Below are 17,240 nucleotides of genomic sequence, written 5' to 3'. Positions count from 1 at the left end.
TTACTTATATTTATTCTGCATGCTATGGATGTGAGTGGGAAAATATCTATTTAGGCTCTGTTAATTCTATGGAAACTGGGAATAGGTAAAGAAAGCCCTGTATGATCAAATTATGGATTCTGAATTGGCTTACTTAAGCATGTTTGTTAATCTGTTCTAACATGTTTAGTTTGGACTGTTGGTATTGACATTTATATGGTCATTATTTTGTCAACTGTGCATGTAAATAAGCATGTTGATTATCTATTTCAATATGCATAGTAAGGAGTAGTTGACATTGATATTTATATTTTCAATGTGAATCAATTATTGGTATTTTTAAGAATGGTTGCTAATGCATTCTATTATGTTTAGTATGGAATTGTTGGTATTGTTGTTATAATTATCGATGCTTTATCAACTATTGGACGGATTGGATTGTATGTACCGGTATGGGACGGTGACATACTGGGTTGGATTAGCTCAAATTGCTAAGTCCTACCTATTTTGGAGTAAGGGCACGGGTTATAAACTACAATCCTCCTTATATATATAAGTCGGTACGGTTGACTACGCCGAGTGACTTACTGGATTTCTGGTGGATGGATAGAAACGGAGTTTAGATATATTTTTATGTTACCGTGTCATGAGCTTGAGTCTCAGGGTCGACGGTTAGGGTGCGTATATGCAGTTGGATGTGTAGCTGACTGTGAAGGTTGAGGTATACCCTGTTTAGGTTTAGGTACTCATACCCACTCAGGTGCGTATTGTGTGATGCCTTCTATCCAGGTTGAGACCCCCTTCATGGCCTAGCGAGAGTCCAGTAGTGTGGATATATTTATGTACGGATTATTAGTTATTGTTGAACTATTTAGTATGTACATGCGTATCGAGTCTCTGCTTGGATTGTAGTAGGTTAGAACTTGTTCGTGGGCTTGACCCACTCCTATTTTTCAGGTGTACGTCAGTTCCAGGCTTGAGCTTGTTCGTGCAGAGCAGAGACGATCTTCCATTCTACCGAAGATGTAGGGTTTCTTTCCAGATCTTGGATTTGGGTTTTATCTTTTATTTTACTTTCATTTAGTGTGAGACTTTTATTAGGGGTCCACTAGAGATGGATTCCCGAGTTGTTCAAATTATGGATATTTGGTTTATCAAATTGAAGTATTTAATTATTTAAGGATTAACTTGTAGTTTCTTTTCAGCTTTAAACTTTCATTTCTTAATTCATTTTGTATTCTGTGTTCGCTATAAAATATTAATTGTTTGATACTCCCTCGGGTTTGGGCCTGGGCCTGATCAACCCGTGTCTCGGATCCGAGGGGTATCACAGTTGGTATCAGAGCACTCCAGGTTCAAGTGTCTCTAGGATGTTTTCATATTAAGTCTTCCGCGTAGCGTTCTCTTGAATAGAGCTTAAGTTAGGATTCATTGTATTCCTTATGATTCGTATAGAAATAGTACTGATGTCTGTCTTTTCGTGTTAACAGATGGTTAACGCTAGAAATGGACAGAACATGCAAGGAACTAGGAAGGAAAGGAGAGCGGCACGGAGGCAACAATATCTCCTACAGCGTCAGCAAATAGAAGAAGAGCAGCAAATGCCAGGGTTTCAGGAGGAGCAGGAGGAAGTTCAACAGACTCAGGGTCGGGACAGAGATCCAGAGATTCCTCCTCACCTCAATGACCTCGTTGCTCGGGCTATAGAGGCTGGGGTAACAGCTGTACTCCGAAACCAACCACAGGTTCAGCAGGCACCTGTACCAGCACCAGTGGTTCAGACGGATTCTTGGGGAAAGGCTAGGAGCGCCTTCACAAAGGGGAGCCCACCTGTGTTCTCAGGCTCAACCGATGCGAGAGCAGCTCACCAGTGGAAACAGGACATTGAGCGTCATCTTCGTTTGGTTCAGTGCACGGAGGTTCAGAAGCAGATGCTTGCTACTTTCAAGTTAGTTGGGGATGCACTACAGTGGTGGGAGTCAGTTACCACCTCAGATGAGAGGATGACATTGTCTTATGATGAGTTCAGTGCTCGCTTTGATGAGAAATATTTTCCCTATGCAGTCAGGGCAGCTATGAAGACCGAGTTTCTAAGTCTGCAGCAGGGAAACATGACAGTGGCGGAGTATGAGCAGCAGTTCACACGCTTGTCTCTCTTTGCACCGGAGGAGGTGGATACAGAGGAAAAGAAGCGCAACAGTTTTGTCAAGGGACTGATGTGGTCTATCAAGAGAGCTATTACAGGTAGTCCAGCCTATACTACCTATGCTCAGGTGGTAGACGCTGCTCTACAACAGTATCAGTTGACTGTGGACATCAGACAGGCTCGTGGTGAGAAGCGAGGAGATAAAGACTCTACTAATCAGTCAGCTGAAAAGGGGAATGGCAATGGTCACCGGCAGAATGACAAAGGCAAGTTTTAAGGGCAACAGCCTTGGAAGAAGCACAAGGGTGGTTCAGATGCTCATCGGAATGGGGCACCTATTCAGAGGCAACAGAATGGGGGACCACAGGCAGGACAGGGTCAGCCACAGGCTAACCGACAGAGGAGGCCATTTGGTACTTTCCAGGGTAGTTGTTACACTTGTGGAGAGTATGGTCATACCACCAGGCAGTGTCCTAAAGCAGGACAGGGACAGGGACATGGACAGTATGTGCAGCAGGGACAGAGGGCGCCAGTGCCTCTACCAGCTCCACAGGTTCCACGGATTCAGGGACAGACACATCTGGCTTTACCGGCACCGCCGCAGACTCAGGGACAGGCGCCACAGCAGTTGCATTATGGCAGGGTGTATAACCCCAAGCCACAGGATGTTCAGGCACCTCAGACTATTGAGGGTAAGTTTCCTATTCATGGTTTATATGGACGTGTTTTATTTGATACGGGTGCTACACACTCATTTGTAGCTAGGACTTTTGTTGCTTTATCTGGGATGAGGACGAGGGTATGCACTAGACCTCAGGGTATTTCTACACCATTGGGTGATACAGCTATTATACATGAGAGTGATGGGCCTGTGACACTAGATATTGGCAGACTCAGATTTCTAGCCAATCTATTGGTCCTGGACATGCACACTTATGACGTGATACTTGGGATGGATTGGTTGTCTCACTACCATGCCCAAGTTGATTGTTTTGATAGATCTATTATTTTTACCATACCTGGTCAGGATATGTACGTAGTAGTTATGCCACGTTCTAAAGGAGGCGGTAGCACCTATTTGTTCCATGTGGAGGAGGAAAAGGATGAGGGGATTACTGTGTCATTGGATAACATACCAATTGTACAGGATTTCCCGGATGTATTTCAGGATATTCCAGGGTTGCCACCTAGTCGCGAGATCGATTTTGTGATAGACCTAGCTCCAGGCACTGCGCCTATTGCTAGGGCACCCTATAGGATGGCACCGGTGGAGATGAGAGAGCTGAGGGATCAGATTCAGCAGTTACTCAGCCAGGGTTTTATTCGTAGGAGTACATCACCTTGGGGAGCACCGGTTCTGTTTGTGAAGAAGAAGGATGGTTCGCTTCGTCTATGTATAGATTACAGGGAGTTGAACAAGGTTACGATTCGTAACAAGTATCCTTTGCCAAGGATTGATGACTTGTTTGATCAGTTAAGGGGAGCCACATACTTCTCCAAAATTGATCTGTGTTCTGGGTATCATCAGCTGAGGGTTAGGGAGCAGGATGTTCCTAAGACAGCGTTTCTCACGAGATATGGTTCTTATGAGTTTCGTGTTATGCCGTTTGGGACGACTAATGCACCTGCAGTGTTCATGGATTTAATGAATAGAGTCTTCCGGGCTTATTTGGATCAATTTGTTATTGTCTTTATTGATGACATCTTGATCTATTCTCGGTCGGAGGACGATCATGCTAGACATCTTCGCATAGTCTTGCAGACGCTTCGTGAACACCAGTTGTATGCCAAGTTCGAGAAGTGTGAATTTTGGCAGCGGGAGGTGAAATTTCTGGGTCACGTGGTGTCAGAAAAGGGGATCGCAGTGGATCCGGCCAAGGTTTCGGCGGTGGTTGAGTGGGGACAGCCTACATCACCTACAGAGATTCGGAGTTTTCTCGGTCTGGCAGGATATTACAGGAGATTCATCCAGGGGTTCTCCAAGATAGCAGGACCACTCACTCATTTGACCAAGAAGGGTGTACAGTTCGTGTGGGATGAACACTGTCAGCGGGCTTTTGATGAGCTGAAAAGGAAGTTGACTTCTGCACCGGTTCTGGCTACTCCGCAAAGCGGGATAGAGTATCTTGTTTACACGGATGCATCGTTGCAGGGTCTTGGATGTGTATTGATGCAGGAGGAGTGACCGATTTCTTATGGATCTCGGAAACTTAAGCCTCATGAGCTTAATTATCCGACACATGATTTGGAATTGGCAGCAGTGGTCTTTGCCTTGCGTATTTGGAGGCATTATCTGTTGGGTGAGTCTTTCAGATTATTCAGTGATCACAAGAGTCTGCAGTACTTGTTCACTCAGCGGGAGCTGAATATGAGACAGCGCAGATGGTTGGAGTTTGTAAAAGACTATCATTTCTCTATACAGTACCATCCAGGGAAAGCGAATGTGGTGGCGGATGCACTCAGTCGCCGACCCGTTGGTAGTCTTTCTGCTCTATTCACTACTGAGTGGAATGCTTTGAAGAATGTAGATGAGTTGTCAGATGCTTTTATGGCTTGCATGGTGGTTACACCTTCCATCATTCGCAAGGTTTTACAAGCACAACTCACTGATCAGCAATGTGTCGACAAGGTCACAGAGATAGCTTCCGGAGAGGTTCCATTCTACCATGTTGGGGCTGATGGAGGTTTAAGGTACAAGGGACGGTTAGTGGTACCTTCTGCTGATAATTTGAGGAAGGATGTGATGACTGAGACTCATCACTCTGAGTTCTCTATTCATCCAGGAGGCGATAAGATGTATCAAGATATGAAGCGGCAATTTTGGTGGGCAGGTATGAAGAGGGACATTGCTCTTTTTGTTTCTCAGTGTAGTACTTGTCAGATGGTTAAGATTGATCATCAGAGGCCGCCAGGAGCTCTACAGTCACTACCAATTCCGGAGTGGAAATGGGAGAGCATATCTATGGATTTTGTGGAAGGGTTGCCAAATTCTTTCAAGGGGCATAATTCCATATGGGTCGTTGTGGATAGGTTGACCAAGTCAGCTCATTTCTTGCCTATTTGCACTGACTACACTTCGGAGCAGTTGGCGAGGCTTTACATTTCAGAGATTGTGAAGCTACATGGCATTCCATTGTCTATTATATCGGACAGGGATTCGAGCTTTGTATCTGGATTTTGGAAGAGTTTTCAGCAGGCTTTAGGTACGGAGTTACACCTTAGTACTGCTTATCATCCTCAGACTGACGGACAGACTGAGAGGGTGAATCAGATTATGGAAGATATGCTTCGGTCGTGTGTTCTGGATTTCAAGGGCCACTGGGAGGAATATTTGCCACTTGTGGAGTTTGCTTATAACAATAGTTTCCAGAAGACTATTGGGATGGCACCTTTTGAGGCGTTATACGGTCGACCGTGTCGATCACCTGTTTGTTGGATGGAGGTTGGAGAGAATCGATTCTTAGGTCCTGAGTTCATCAAGGATACCTCTGAAAAGATTGCTCTTATTCGAGATCGCATGCGTACTGCCCAAAGTAGACAGAAGAGCTATGCTGATCGTCGCACTCGTGCTTTGGAGTTTCAAGTTGGGGATCAGGTTCTTCTTAAAGTATCTCCTATGAAGGGTGTTATGCGTTTTGGGAAGAAAGGGAAGTTGTCTCCGCGGTTTGTCGGTCCATTCATGATTACGGATCGCGTTGGAGCTGTCGCTTATCGGTTGGCACTTCCAGATACTTTGGATCGCATTCACAACGTGTTTCATGTTTCCATGTTGCGAAAATTTCTGCGAGATGAGGATCGATATCAGTATATCGATGTTGGGGAAATTGAGTTGCAACCGGATGCAACTTATTTAGAGCCACCGTGTCGTATTGTCGACCGACGAGATCAGATTCTTCGTAATAAGGTTATTCCTTTGGTTCGTGTTCAGTGGAGTCATCACAATGAGGCTGAGTCTACTTGGGAACGGGAAGATGTCATTCGCTCGCAGTTTCCTGATATTTTGGAAGAAAGTAAGAGCGAATTCCGAGAACGGAATTCCTTTTGTTAGGGGGGAAGAATGTAATACCCCTAATTTTTGAAAGGATAGTCTCGGTAATTTGTTTAATTGTTTTCTGTTTATTAATTATTTTTGGTTCATTAATTTGTTTAATTGTTTTCTGTTCAGTGTTATTTGAATTAATTAGTTAGTTTATTTGTTTTCTTTGGGTTAATTAATTATTTGCATTCTTTACATTAATTGGAATTTTTATTTGTTTATTAATTATTTTTGGTTCATTAATTTGTTTAATTGTTTTCTGTTCAGTGTTATTTGAATTAATTAGTTAGTTTATTTGTTTTCTTTGGGTTAATTAATTATTTGCATTCTTTACATTAATTGGAATTTTTATTTGTTTCTTTAATTGAATTAGTAGTTAACTTGGAATTTTTATTGTTAAATTAGTAATTACATGTTTTAATTTGTGACTAGGTAAAAAAAAGTGTGGTTAGGGTTTTAGTTCTGTTTAGGTTAAGGAGCCGACAAGGTTTATAACCTAGGTTGAGTTTATGGGCCTCGTTTCAGACTGTAGGTATAATTGGACTTAGGGTTTTGGTTGCCTATAAATATATAAGATAAGTCTGCTTAGGGAACAAAATAATACAACCAAAACACGTCTGTGGAATTAGAAACGAGGAACAGAGGAAGTTGCAGTAGGAGTCGCCGGCGAGTGTAGACGACAACGTAGAGATTTTAACAAAAATCTCACAAGGCAAGTTCTAACCTTACTCTCTCCCTTATACTCGTGTTCTTTGCATACTCAATGGTTCCAGGATGAATTACATGTTTAAAAAATAAAACAAACGTTATCTGTTTCATGCTTGGAGTGTAACTGAGACTGAATTTGGTTTAAAACTTGTAAACTGTTTAACTTTGAACTGTCTTATGTAATTCATGGTTTAATCCATATTAGTAGCATAATAAGGACTGAGTTAAGGACTGGAATCTTCTAGGATTAAGTGAACCTCTCTGTAAACCTCTACTGTGAATTGTCGGAGGCGTAAACGGCGACCGGAGAGGAGAACACGAAGAAGAGGAGGGGGAGAGCCGGCTCCTATTGGATTGGAGCCGGCTCCCCTTGGACTGGAGGCGGCTCCAATGGTCTAGGAGCCGGCTCCAGGGCCATTGGAGGCGGCTCCAATATTCTGGAGCCGGCTCCCGGTTGTTTATGCGTGAGTTTTGATTCTGTGGGTTGTTTTTCCAAATTTTTTTCCAGTGATTAGGCTTCCTAGTGATTGTTTTAATGTGTTTATTGGTGACTGAATACTGTAATGGGTGATTTAGGAGTGGTCTAGGGTAAACATAAATATGCGAAGACCAGATTATATAAAATTGGACACAAAGCGTTAACCATTAGGATTACATGGAGTTAATTACGAAGGTCTTGTAGACTGTGTAGATTTGGAGTTTCTAATTTCTTAATTATATTAGAAATTTTCTGTGAGAGCTTGTCCACTCGAATTATATGTTCATGACAATAGAAACTATGCTAAAAATTTATATTTCACTGAAAATTAGTTGATGATTAAATTTAACGGTTGGTGCGGCAAGTTGTTGGACAGGAAACTATAAGTATAATAGATTACTTATATTTATTCTGCATGCTATGGATGTGAGTGGGAAAATATCTATTTAGGCTCTGTTAATTCTATGGAAACTGGGAATAGGTAAAGAAAGCCCTGTATGATCAAATTATGGATTCTGAATTGGCTTACTTAAGCATGTTTGTTAATCTGTTCTAACATGTTTAGTTTGGACTGTTGGTATTGACATTTATATGGTCATTATTTTGTCAACTGTGCATGTAAATAAGCATGTTGATTATCTATTTCAATATGCATAGTAAGGAGTAGTTGACATTGATATTTATATTTTCAATGTGAATCAATTATTGGTATTTTTAAGAATGGTTGCTAATGCATTCTATTATGTTTAGTATGGAATTGTTGGTATTGTTGTTATAATTATCGATGCTTTATCAACTATTGGACGGATTGGATTGTATGTACCGGTATGGGACGGTGACATGCTGGGTTGGATTAGCTCAAATTGCTAAGTCCTACCTATTTTGGAGTAAGGGCACGGGTTATAAACTACAATCCTCCTTATATATATAAGTCGGTACGGTTGACTACGCCGAGTGACTTACTGGATTTCTGGTGGATGGATAGAAACGGAGTTTAGATATATTTTTATGTTACCGTGTCATGAGCTTGAGTCTCAGGGTCGACGGTTAGGGTGCGTATATGCAGTTGGATGTGTAGCTGACTGTGAAGGTTGAGGTATACCCTGTTTAGGTTTAGGTACTCATACCCACTCAGGTGCGTATTGTGTGATGCCTTCTATCCAGGTTGAGACCCCCTTCATGGCCTAGCGAGAGTCCAGTAGTGTGGATATATTTATGTACGGATTATTAGTTATTGTTGAACTATTTAGTATGTACATGCGTATCGAGTCTCTGCTTGGATTGTAGTAGGTTAGAACTTGTTCGTGGGCCTGACCCACTCCTATTTTTCAGGTGTACGTCAGTTCCAGGCTTGAGCTTGTTCGTGCAGAGCAGAGACGATCTTCCATTCTACCGAAGATGTAGGGTTTCTTTCCAGATCTTGGATTTGGGTTTTATCTTTTATTTTACTTTCATTTAGTGTGAGACTTTTATTAGGGGTCCACTAGAGATGGATTCCCGAGTTGTTCAAATTATGGATATTTGGTTTATCAAATTTAAGTATTTAATTATTTAAGGATTAACTTGTAGTTTCTTTTCAGCTTTAAACTTTCATTTCTTAATTCATTTTGTATTCTGTGTTCGCTATAAAATATTAATTGTTTGATACTCCCTCGGGTTTGGGCCTGGGCCTGATCAACCCGTGTCTCGGATCCGAGGGGTATCACACATGCTGCTGGATTTTATATCAGATCTAATTGTTGGAAGGACCTCATTTTGCGGTGTTCAAGCACTTCTTCTTTTTTTTTTTTTTTTGAAAAATAAATTTCAATTTTATAAATTAATCACAAAATATAGGCAATATAATGGTAGTTAACCCAAGCTAACTTCAATTATAGGGCCCCTAGGCCAACCCAGCCAAAGTGAGACCAAGCCAATGGTAAAACCCAGACTCAATAGATTCAACATAATTAAAGAGTAGTTACAAATGGCCGTTATAGACTATCAAATCCGGTGTCAATGGCGCTGAAGCCTACATTCCTCAGATTCTGTTTCTGTGATCCGGTGGCTTTACAGGCGGTCGGATGACAGACTTGGGGAGCTCCCATTCGGTTGCAATTCTTCTGATATTGAGGGTGTCAGAGATTGAGTATGAAATTAGCTTGTTTCTGATAGATTCTAAGGTGAAGTGCATGATTGAATTTGCAGAGAGGCTTTTCTTTTTGAAGATTCGATGATTCCTTTCAGTCCAGATATTGTAAACTGGAGATGCAAGGCTTAATTTAGAGATTGAGTTGCTATGAATTCCAGAGGTACCTTGTAAACTATAATTAATTCATATTAAGCCATTAATCACAAATTTACATGAATCATATATCTTAAAACTTTATGATTTTAGCATATCTATAATGCATAAATAAATACAGTTAAATATAAATACTCGATCTATGATTGCAAATATCGTAGAGATTAAGTCCAACGTCGAGATCATTTCTGCCACGAACTAAACTGCAACTCCGATCAATAGGCAAAACGTAAAAACTAGTTTATCTCTCTTGGCCTTTTGCACACATAGAACTTTTACGTGTTGCATCATTAATTGTACATAATTGATAGAGTATATGCACTTTTATAAAGGTAGAAAGATGACCAGTTTTCCTTTTAGTAATATAATTTTACTTTCTATCAAAGTAAGGAATAAGAAAGGAAAACATTTCTCCATAAGTAATTACCAAAAAGGTAATTATAAGTTGACCAAAAATAAATAATATTAATTGATATCTATTTACTTAGCCACCAAGTAATATGTCACATGTCCAAATCATGTGGAGCACAATTAAATAAATAATCTTACATTCTCCCACTTGGCACATATGATTATTTCTGTAGTAGTTTAGTAAAATAGTTATTAGTGTGCACCATAAATCATATTAAAGTATTAAGTTGGTCATCATAAATACCATGGTAAACAAACTACCAATGTGAGTCATGGCGGTTATATGTCCCTAAATGACACAGTCCTTTCCATGTACCACAACACTAGTAACCTATTCAACATAGTTTATAAATGAGAAGTATCAATAATGATATAACAATAATGTCTTTTCCAAGACTATTCCTATTACCACTTATTAAAGCAATACGTACATGTACATTAACTAATAGGAAATATCATAAACACATTTAATGAGTGCAAATTGTCAAATATATATAAGCACTGTTAAGCAATCCACAATTAAAAATAATCATCATTGACTACATTCAAGACCCATTCTTTTAACATGTTCCATAAATGTCTTGGGTGGTAGTGTATTCGTTAATGGATTGCAATCATAAGTTGTGTGCTTATATATTCAATAGACATTCATTGTTTTTAAACATCTTCTTTAATGATAAAGTATTTCAACTTTAGAATACCTATCATTTTTCATACAAGAAGATCAACAATTGCAGCATAAATTTTCAGCAATCTGAAAATGATACCCATAACTCCAAATCCTGAAAAAAATCAGCAATAATAAATTGTAACCTCAAAGCATGCTACAAATTAAAAATTCATGATAAACAAAGTAATAAAAAATTACTTTATACTTTTTCATAATATTGTTCTTCCAACCAAAAGAAATAAATAACCAATTAAAAAATATCTTGCTAAGTGTGAGCATATAATCTTTTATCATATACCAACTTGTATATACATCAAACTCCACAATATATGTATAAGGAATATTTTTCGCTTCTTTACCTTTTAGCTAACTCATTCATTGGGATTGCATTAGGTTGAATTTATCCCCTTTTATTTATAGGCAATACTAATTGAATAATGTTCCATACCAAATCTTTCTAGAACTCTTTCAATATTTGTTTTCTGAGCTAATCTTAAAAATTCACGTGATCTCTTATGAAATATTTTTATTATTATCACGTAGGATGCCTCATCCATATATTTCATTTCAAAGTTCTTAGAGATAACTTTTAGTTTCATATAATAAACTAAGATCACTACTAGCAAATAAAATATCATCAATATATAGAATAGAAATATAAACTTACTCCCACTAACCTTCTAGTATACACACTGATTAACAGTGTTTTTCTTAAAACCAAAAGAAATAATGGTATCATTAAACTTAATATACCATTGTTAGAAAGCTTGTTTAAATCCATATATTGACATCTTAAGTTTACAGACCATGAATTCTTTACCCTCTAATGTGAAGCCTTCAAGTTGTTCCATATGGACTTTCTCTTATAAACTCCCATTCACAAAAGTTGTATTCACATTCATTTAATGTAACTCTAAATCATAATAAGTTACTAATGCCATGATATTTTTAAAAGATTCCTTCTTAGATACTGGAGAGAAGGTTTCTTTATAATCTCTTCATTCATGGCACTAATCCAATTAGTAAAATCATTACTGTTAATGGCTTGTAAATATGTAACCGGATCCGTATATATCTCACTATATCAAATTCAAATTCTTGCAGATATATCACATAGTCATCCAGAATAGCAGATCTCCTTTCTCTTTGAGATCGTCTTAATGTTATTCCTTATAATTCTTCTACAATCTATTCATTGGTGACAATCTCATTATAGAGTTGTTGATCATTCAATTGTTCTTCGTTGTTATACGGTTCAACAACTGAAGGAATAATTATTTCCTTAGAAGTTATGGGTAAAGAGATTTGTACCCTAACTTCTGGAATAATTAAATTCTTATTTTTATCACTCTCACTGATTTCACCATTCTTAATGAATCTGTCATTACCGATTTCAATAATTATCGTACTATGTTTAGGATAGTAAAATTTGTACCCTTTAGATTACTTAATATCTAAAACATTATTGGTAACGAGGAATTACTTAATATACTCCTAACCAATTCCATAAGAGTACGATTACGCTTTACAGCTACACGCTTCTACTGTGGCATGTATAGCAAAGTGTATTGAGCACAAATGACATATATTTCAAGGAGTTTAACAAACGGTTAGAGTATTAACCTGTTTCATCATACTTTCTATAATATTCACCACCTCTATATGACCTTATGATTTTCACCTTTATATCTAATTATTTTTCGACCTCATTTATGTATACTTCAAGAGTACCCACTGCTTGAGATTTTTCATACAATAAATAGATATATCCATAATGTGAAAAATCAACTATAAAGGCGATAAAATACTTTTCTCCTCCAAAAAAAGAGTCTATAAATGTCTGTATGAATAATTTTAAGAAGCTATTTACTTTTTGTGGCTCATTTCTTTGTGTGTTAGGTTTGTATACCCTTAATACAATCCACACACACACCAAAATCAGTAAAGTTTAGATTCAGAATAATCACATCCTTTACTAATATTCTCAACATTTCACTAGATATTGGCCTAATCTTTTATGCCACAAGAAAGATAAATTTTCTATTAATTGAGTTATGCTTAATTCTAACATTATGATGCAAGATCAAAAGGTTTTTTAATAAATAAACTATCAAATTTGAATTTACAGAAATCATCAACAATAATACCATAACTCACAAATTAGAATTTCTTGAATAAACATCATTATCAAATTTAAATGAAAAACCATTAACAAAAAGTTTTGAAATAAAATCAAATTATAGGAAATTGAATAAACATAAAAAGTTTAAAATAATTTAAATAAAATCCACTGTCTAACATTAAACATAATGTCACAATGGTTTTAACAAAACTTTTTCCTAATTATCATAAATAAGAAATTCTTATTTGAATTTGTGGTTTAGGCCATAAGAAATTCTTGTATCTATTAGAAACATAAACATTAGTACTTAAGTCAACCATCATGTATTAGAAAAAATTTCAATAAGTAATTCGAAATATACAAAAACCAAAAACTTATCATTCTTTTTCAAATCATTCTTTATATTTCATGTAATCTTTCTAAAAGTGTTCAATACATTAATGACACTTTTTCATTATTACATTCCTTTCTTTTAATAGATTGACTTAAATCTTTTAATTTAGGGTGTTGCTCACTTAATGCCTTTTTCAAACATATTCTCAAAATTTATTTATAACTTCTTGAGTTATCAGATGAACATAATGATTATCTTGCTACTTAAGCCTTATCTCCTCCTAAATTAACATAATGGTCAATTAAATCACTTTCCACTTGTCTTAATAATGTTAATTTTCTAAATGACTCATACTGAATAGACAAGAAATTGAGAATAAATTGAATAAGAAAATTCTCATTCACAATCATCCATAAGGTTCTCTATTTTGCAGCAACATTAGTTATCTAAAAAAAAACATACACATACATGGTAAGAGTACCAACAAAATTATATAGTAGTGATATAAATTAATAATTTTCGTTTTAAATTGATTCAATTATGATCTTCAAGTCCGAAAAATTAAAAAATAATATATTTTATTATATATATAAAATAAAAAGATATTTTCTTTGAAATTTTGGACTATTAAGTTTTTGAGATCGAAATTGCTTAAACTTTAATCAACAATTATGAGTATGTGTGTAATATTAAATGGGTAAATTTATGATTAATTATGTCTACTACAAAAATTAATATTCATCAATCATTATGATTGAGTCACTTTGGTAGCTACCAATCTTCACATAATATGAATATTAAATTAAACAAAGATTAATTCATCATTAAGTTATATTTACTATTAAAATTAATATTCATCGACCATTATGGTTAGGCCACTTTGGTAGCTACTAACCCTCATATAATATGAATATTAAATTAGATAGTAACTAATTAATCATTAATTTACCCATTTAATATCATACACATACTCATAATTGTTGATTAAAGTTTAAGCAACTTCGATCTCAAAAACTTAATAGTTCAAAATTTCAAAGAAAAATAATATATTTATTATATATATAAAATAAAAAGATATTTTCTTTGAAATTTTGGACTATTAAGTTTTTGAGATCGAAGTTGCTTAAACTTTAATCAATAATTATGAGTATGTGTATGATATTAAATGGGTAAATTAATGATTAATTAGTTACTAGTTAATTTAATATTCATATTATGTGAGGGTTAGTAGCTACCAAAGTGGCCTAACCATAATGGTCGATGAATATTAATTTTAATAGTAAATATAACTTAATGATGAATTAATCTCTGTTTAATTTAATATTCATATTATGTGAAGATTGGTAGCTACCAAAGTGGCCCAATCATAATGATTGATGAATATTAATTTTTGTAGTAGACATAATTAATCATAAATTTACCCATTTAATATTACACACATACTTATAATTGTTGATTAAAGTTTAAGCAACTTCGATCTCAAAAACTTAATAGTTCGAAATTTCAAAGAAAATATCTTTTTATTTTATATATATAATAAAATATATTATTTTTTAATTTTTCGGACTTGAAGATCATAATTGAATCAATTTAAAATTGATTCTCCAATATATATGTATGTTTGGATACAAAACAATAATTTATTTGTATGTCTAACAAAATTAAATTAAATTTCTAAACTAACACATTATTCCAGAAATTTAATTTTCTACAATAAAATAAATCATTCTCCATTAATTTATTATATATGTAATTAATGATATATGATAACAAGTATATATATAAGTTTGTACAAAAACCAATAGTTAGCATTAAAATTCATCACCTCGATTTATGCAAAAAGCAAAACCAACTATTTCAATTCCAATTGCTATTCTAGTCATACACGGATTAAAAAAACAAACTCATACATATACTTCAACTACCAGACAATTCAATAAGGATAAGAAATCAATTTATGGAAATCAATTTACAGGCTCAAAAATCGATCATGCAAACCAAAATAAATTGATCAACTGATCCATCATACTAATCCATTATGCACCCACGATTTCAAAATAAATTTAATTTATATATATATATATTATTTATGCAAACTTTAGTGGAAAATAACGAGTTCCTAAACTATAAGTTCTGATTCAACATATAAAGTATAATTAATTCGTGTTAAGCCATTAATCACAAATTTACATGAATCTCATATCTTAAAACTTCATGATTTTCACATATCTATAATGCATAAATAAATATAGTTAGATATAAATACCTCGATCTGTGATTGCAAATATCGCAGAGATCAAGTCCAACGTCGAGATCCTTTCTGCCACGAACTAAACTGCAACTCTGATCAATTGGCAAAACGTGGAAACTGGTTTCTCTCTCTTGGCCTTTTGCACACATAAAACTTTTACGTGTTATATCATTAATTGTACATAATTGATGGAGTATATGCACTTTTATAAAGGCAGAGAGATGATCAATTTTCCTTTTAGTAACATAATTCTACTTTCCATCAAAGTAAGGAATAAGAAAGGAAAACACTTCTCCAATAAGTAATTACCAAAAAGGTAATTATAAGTTGACTAAAAATAAATAATATTAATTAATATCTATTTACTTAGCCACTAAGTAATATGTCACATGTCCAAATCATGTGGGGCACAATTAAATAAATAATCTTACGTACCTTTCTAATGGTGGGCAGCCTAGTGAATAAGGTCAGACCAAGAGGATGGAATGATGTGATACCCTCAATGTGCTTGTAAAAATGTCCATAAGGGCTTGACAAATTCACACTTGAAAAACAAGTGTTCAAGCACTTGGACTGTGAAACACTTCGTCACTCACAACCTTGTGCTTTCTACTGCTGTCTATTTCATCTCGCAAGAGAGAAATGCTAGGGCCTTTAGGAATAAGTCGTCAACTGTGTAACACACCATTTATCTCATTAAAAGCTACATTAGAGCAAGGTTTGCCTCTCTGGCATTGAAGAATGGGCAGAGATGAACCAAAAAGGATTATTTGAGGATATTCAGAAGATGTTCTTGGAAGGATGTGCATTTGCTCATGGACAATCTTGGCTTCTCTCGGATTGACTCATCCCACAGTTATATGGAGTTAAAAATTTACAATATGCTGAGATGTTACAGAGTTGGTTTACTTTACTTCATTTATGCCCTTGCTTGCTTGTTTCATTTGTAACGATTGTACTAGCTGGTTTTCCTTTTAGGTTTAGGGTTTGGTTTGGTGACTCAGTTTGGTTGCCTTTGGGGTGTTGTATCAAGTTCTTCCTACTTCTTGGGGGCTCCATGTAGATTCTTCTTTCTTCTATACATGCGTACCTTAAATGTCTCTTCCATCGTTAATTTCACCCTAATTAATTAGGGAGAGATTAAGGGACATATGAAGGTATGGTAAATGGGCCACGTTCAGGCCGATCCGCCATTCCAAGAACGTAGTTAGGTTGTTAGCTCACATGCATATTGATCCACCAGGTCAGACTCTATTGGACCATTTTCAAGCCTAACCTCATCAGTATTACGAGAGGGTCTTCCATCTATTACGACTCGAAGGGAAGACCCAACTAAGAAAGGCCCAGGCCTGAGAGTCAAGAGAGAGGTATTAGGGCAAATGTACACTTCTATAAATAGAAGTTAGATAGAAAGAAAGAGGCAGATTGTTTGGAGTGTAAGAAAAGACATTCCTAATAAGAAGAGAGGTTTCTTGCATCTTCATTTCCTTTCCAGGAAAAGCCTCCAACCTTAGACAACCCTCATATGGCCTTCCTTAACAGTACTCCCAACATTTTCTTTCATTGCCTTAGAGCTATATGGAGAATCACTCCCACATTTTCTTCCATTGTCGATTCTCTCAAGTTATTTGAAATCACTCATAAAACCTCTGTGCTTTTACACCTCCCCTCTTTCCTAGACCTCTTTCATTGAATGGGTTGGCGCCCCACTCGAATAACCCCAAGGCATTTCTTTCCAACAAAATAGTCCTAGTTACTTTCTTCTTCTTCTTCTTCTTTTTTTTTTTTGTATATGTAGAGAAAGAAATTGAAGGATATTGA

General features: G+C 36.0%; 1 protein-coding gene across 1 annotated transcript; it reads left to right on the top strand.

Moving 5' to 3' along the window:
• The first annotated feature begins 2,414 nt into the window (after positions 1 to 2,414).
• On the top strand, positions 2,415 to 8,909 carry LOC132306559 (uncharacterized). Its single transcript, XM_059803989.1, has 2 exons — positions 2,415 to 2,817; positions 8,680 to 8,909. The coding sequence occupies exons 1-2, from the start codon at positions 2,440 to 2,442 to the stop codon at positions 8,749 to 8,751; spliced, it is 450 nt and encodes a 149-aa protein (XP_059659972.1). The 5' UTR covers positions 2,415 to 2,439; the 3' UTR covers positions 8,752 to 8,909.
• Positions 8,910 to 17,240: the final 8,331 nt, after the last annotated feature.

This window comes from Cornus florida, unplaced genomic scaffold (genome assembly GCF_030987335.1).
Source record: "Cornus florida cultivar Cherokee Brave unplaced genomic scaffold, ASM3098733v1 CherokeeBrave_3.0.0_Hap2_Chr05, whole genome shotgun sequence".
Taxonomy (NCBI): Eukaryota; Viridiplantae; Streptophyta; class Magnoliopsida; order Cornales; family Cornaceae; genus Cornus; species Cornus florida.
This window is presented reverse-complemented; position numbering and strand designations above follow the sequence as displayed.

Coding starts and splice junctions, on each gene's coding strand:
- LOC132306559 (XM_059803989.1), top strand. CDS start 2,440: ATGCTCATCGGAATGGGGCACCTATTCAGAGGCAACAGAATGGGGGAC. Junction 2,818..8,679: donor GGCACCTCAGACTATTGAGG/GTAAGTTTCCTA, acceptor CCTATTTTTCAG/GTGTACGTCAGTTCCAGGCT.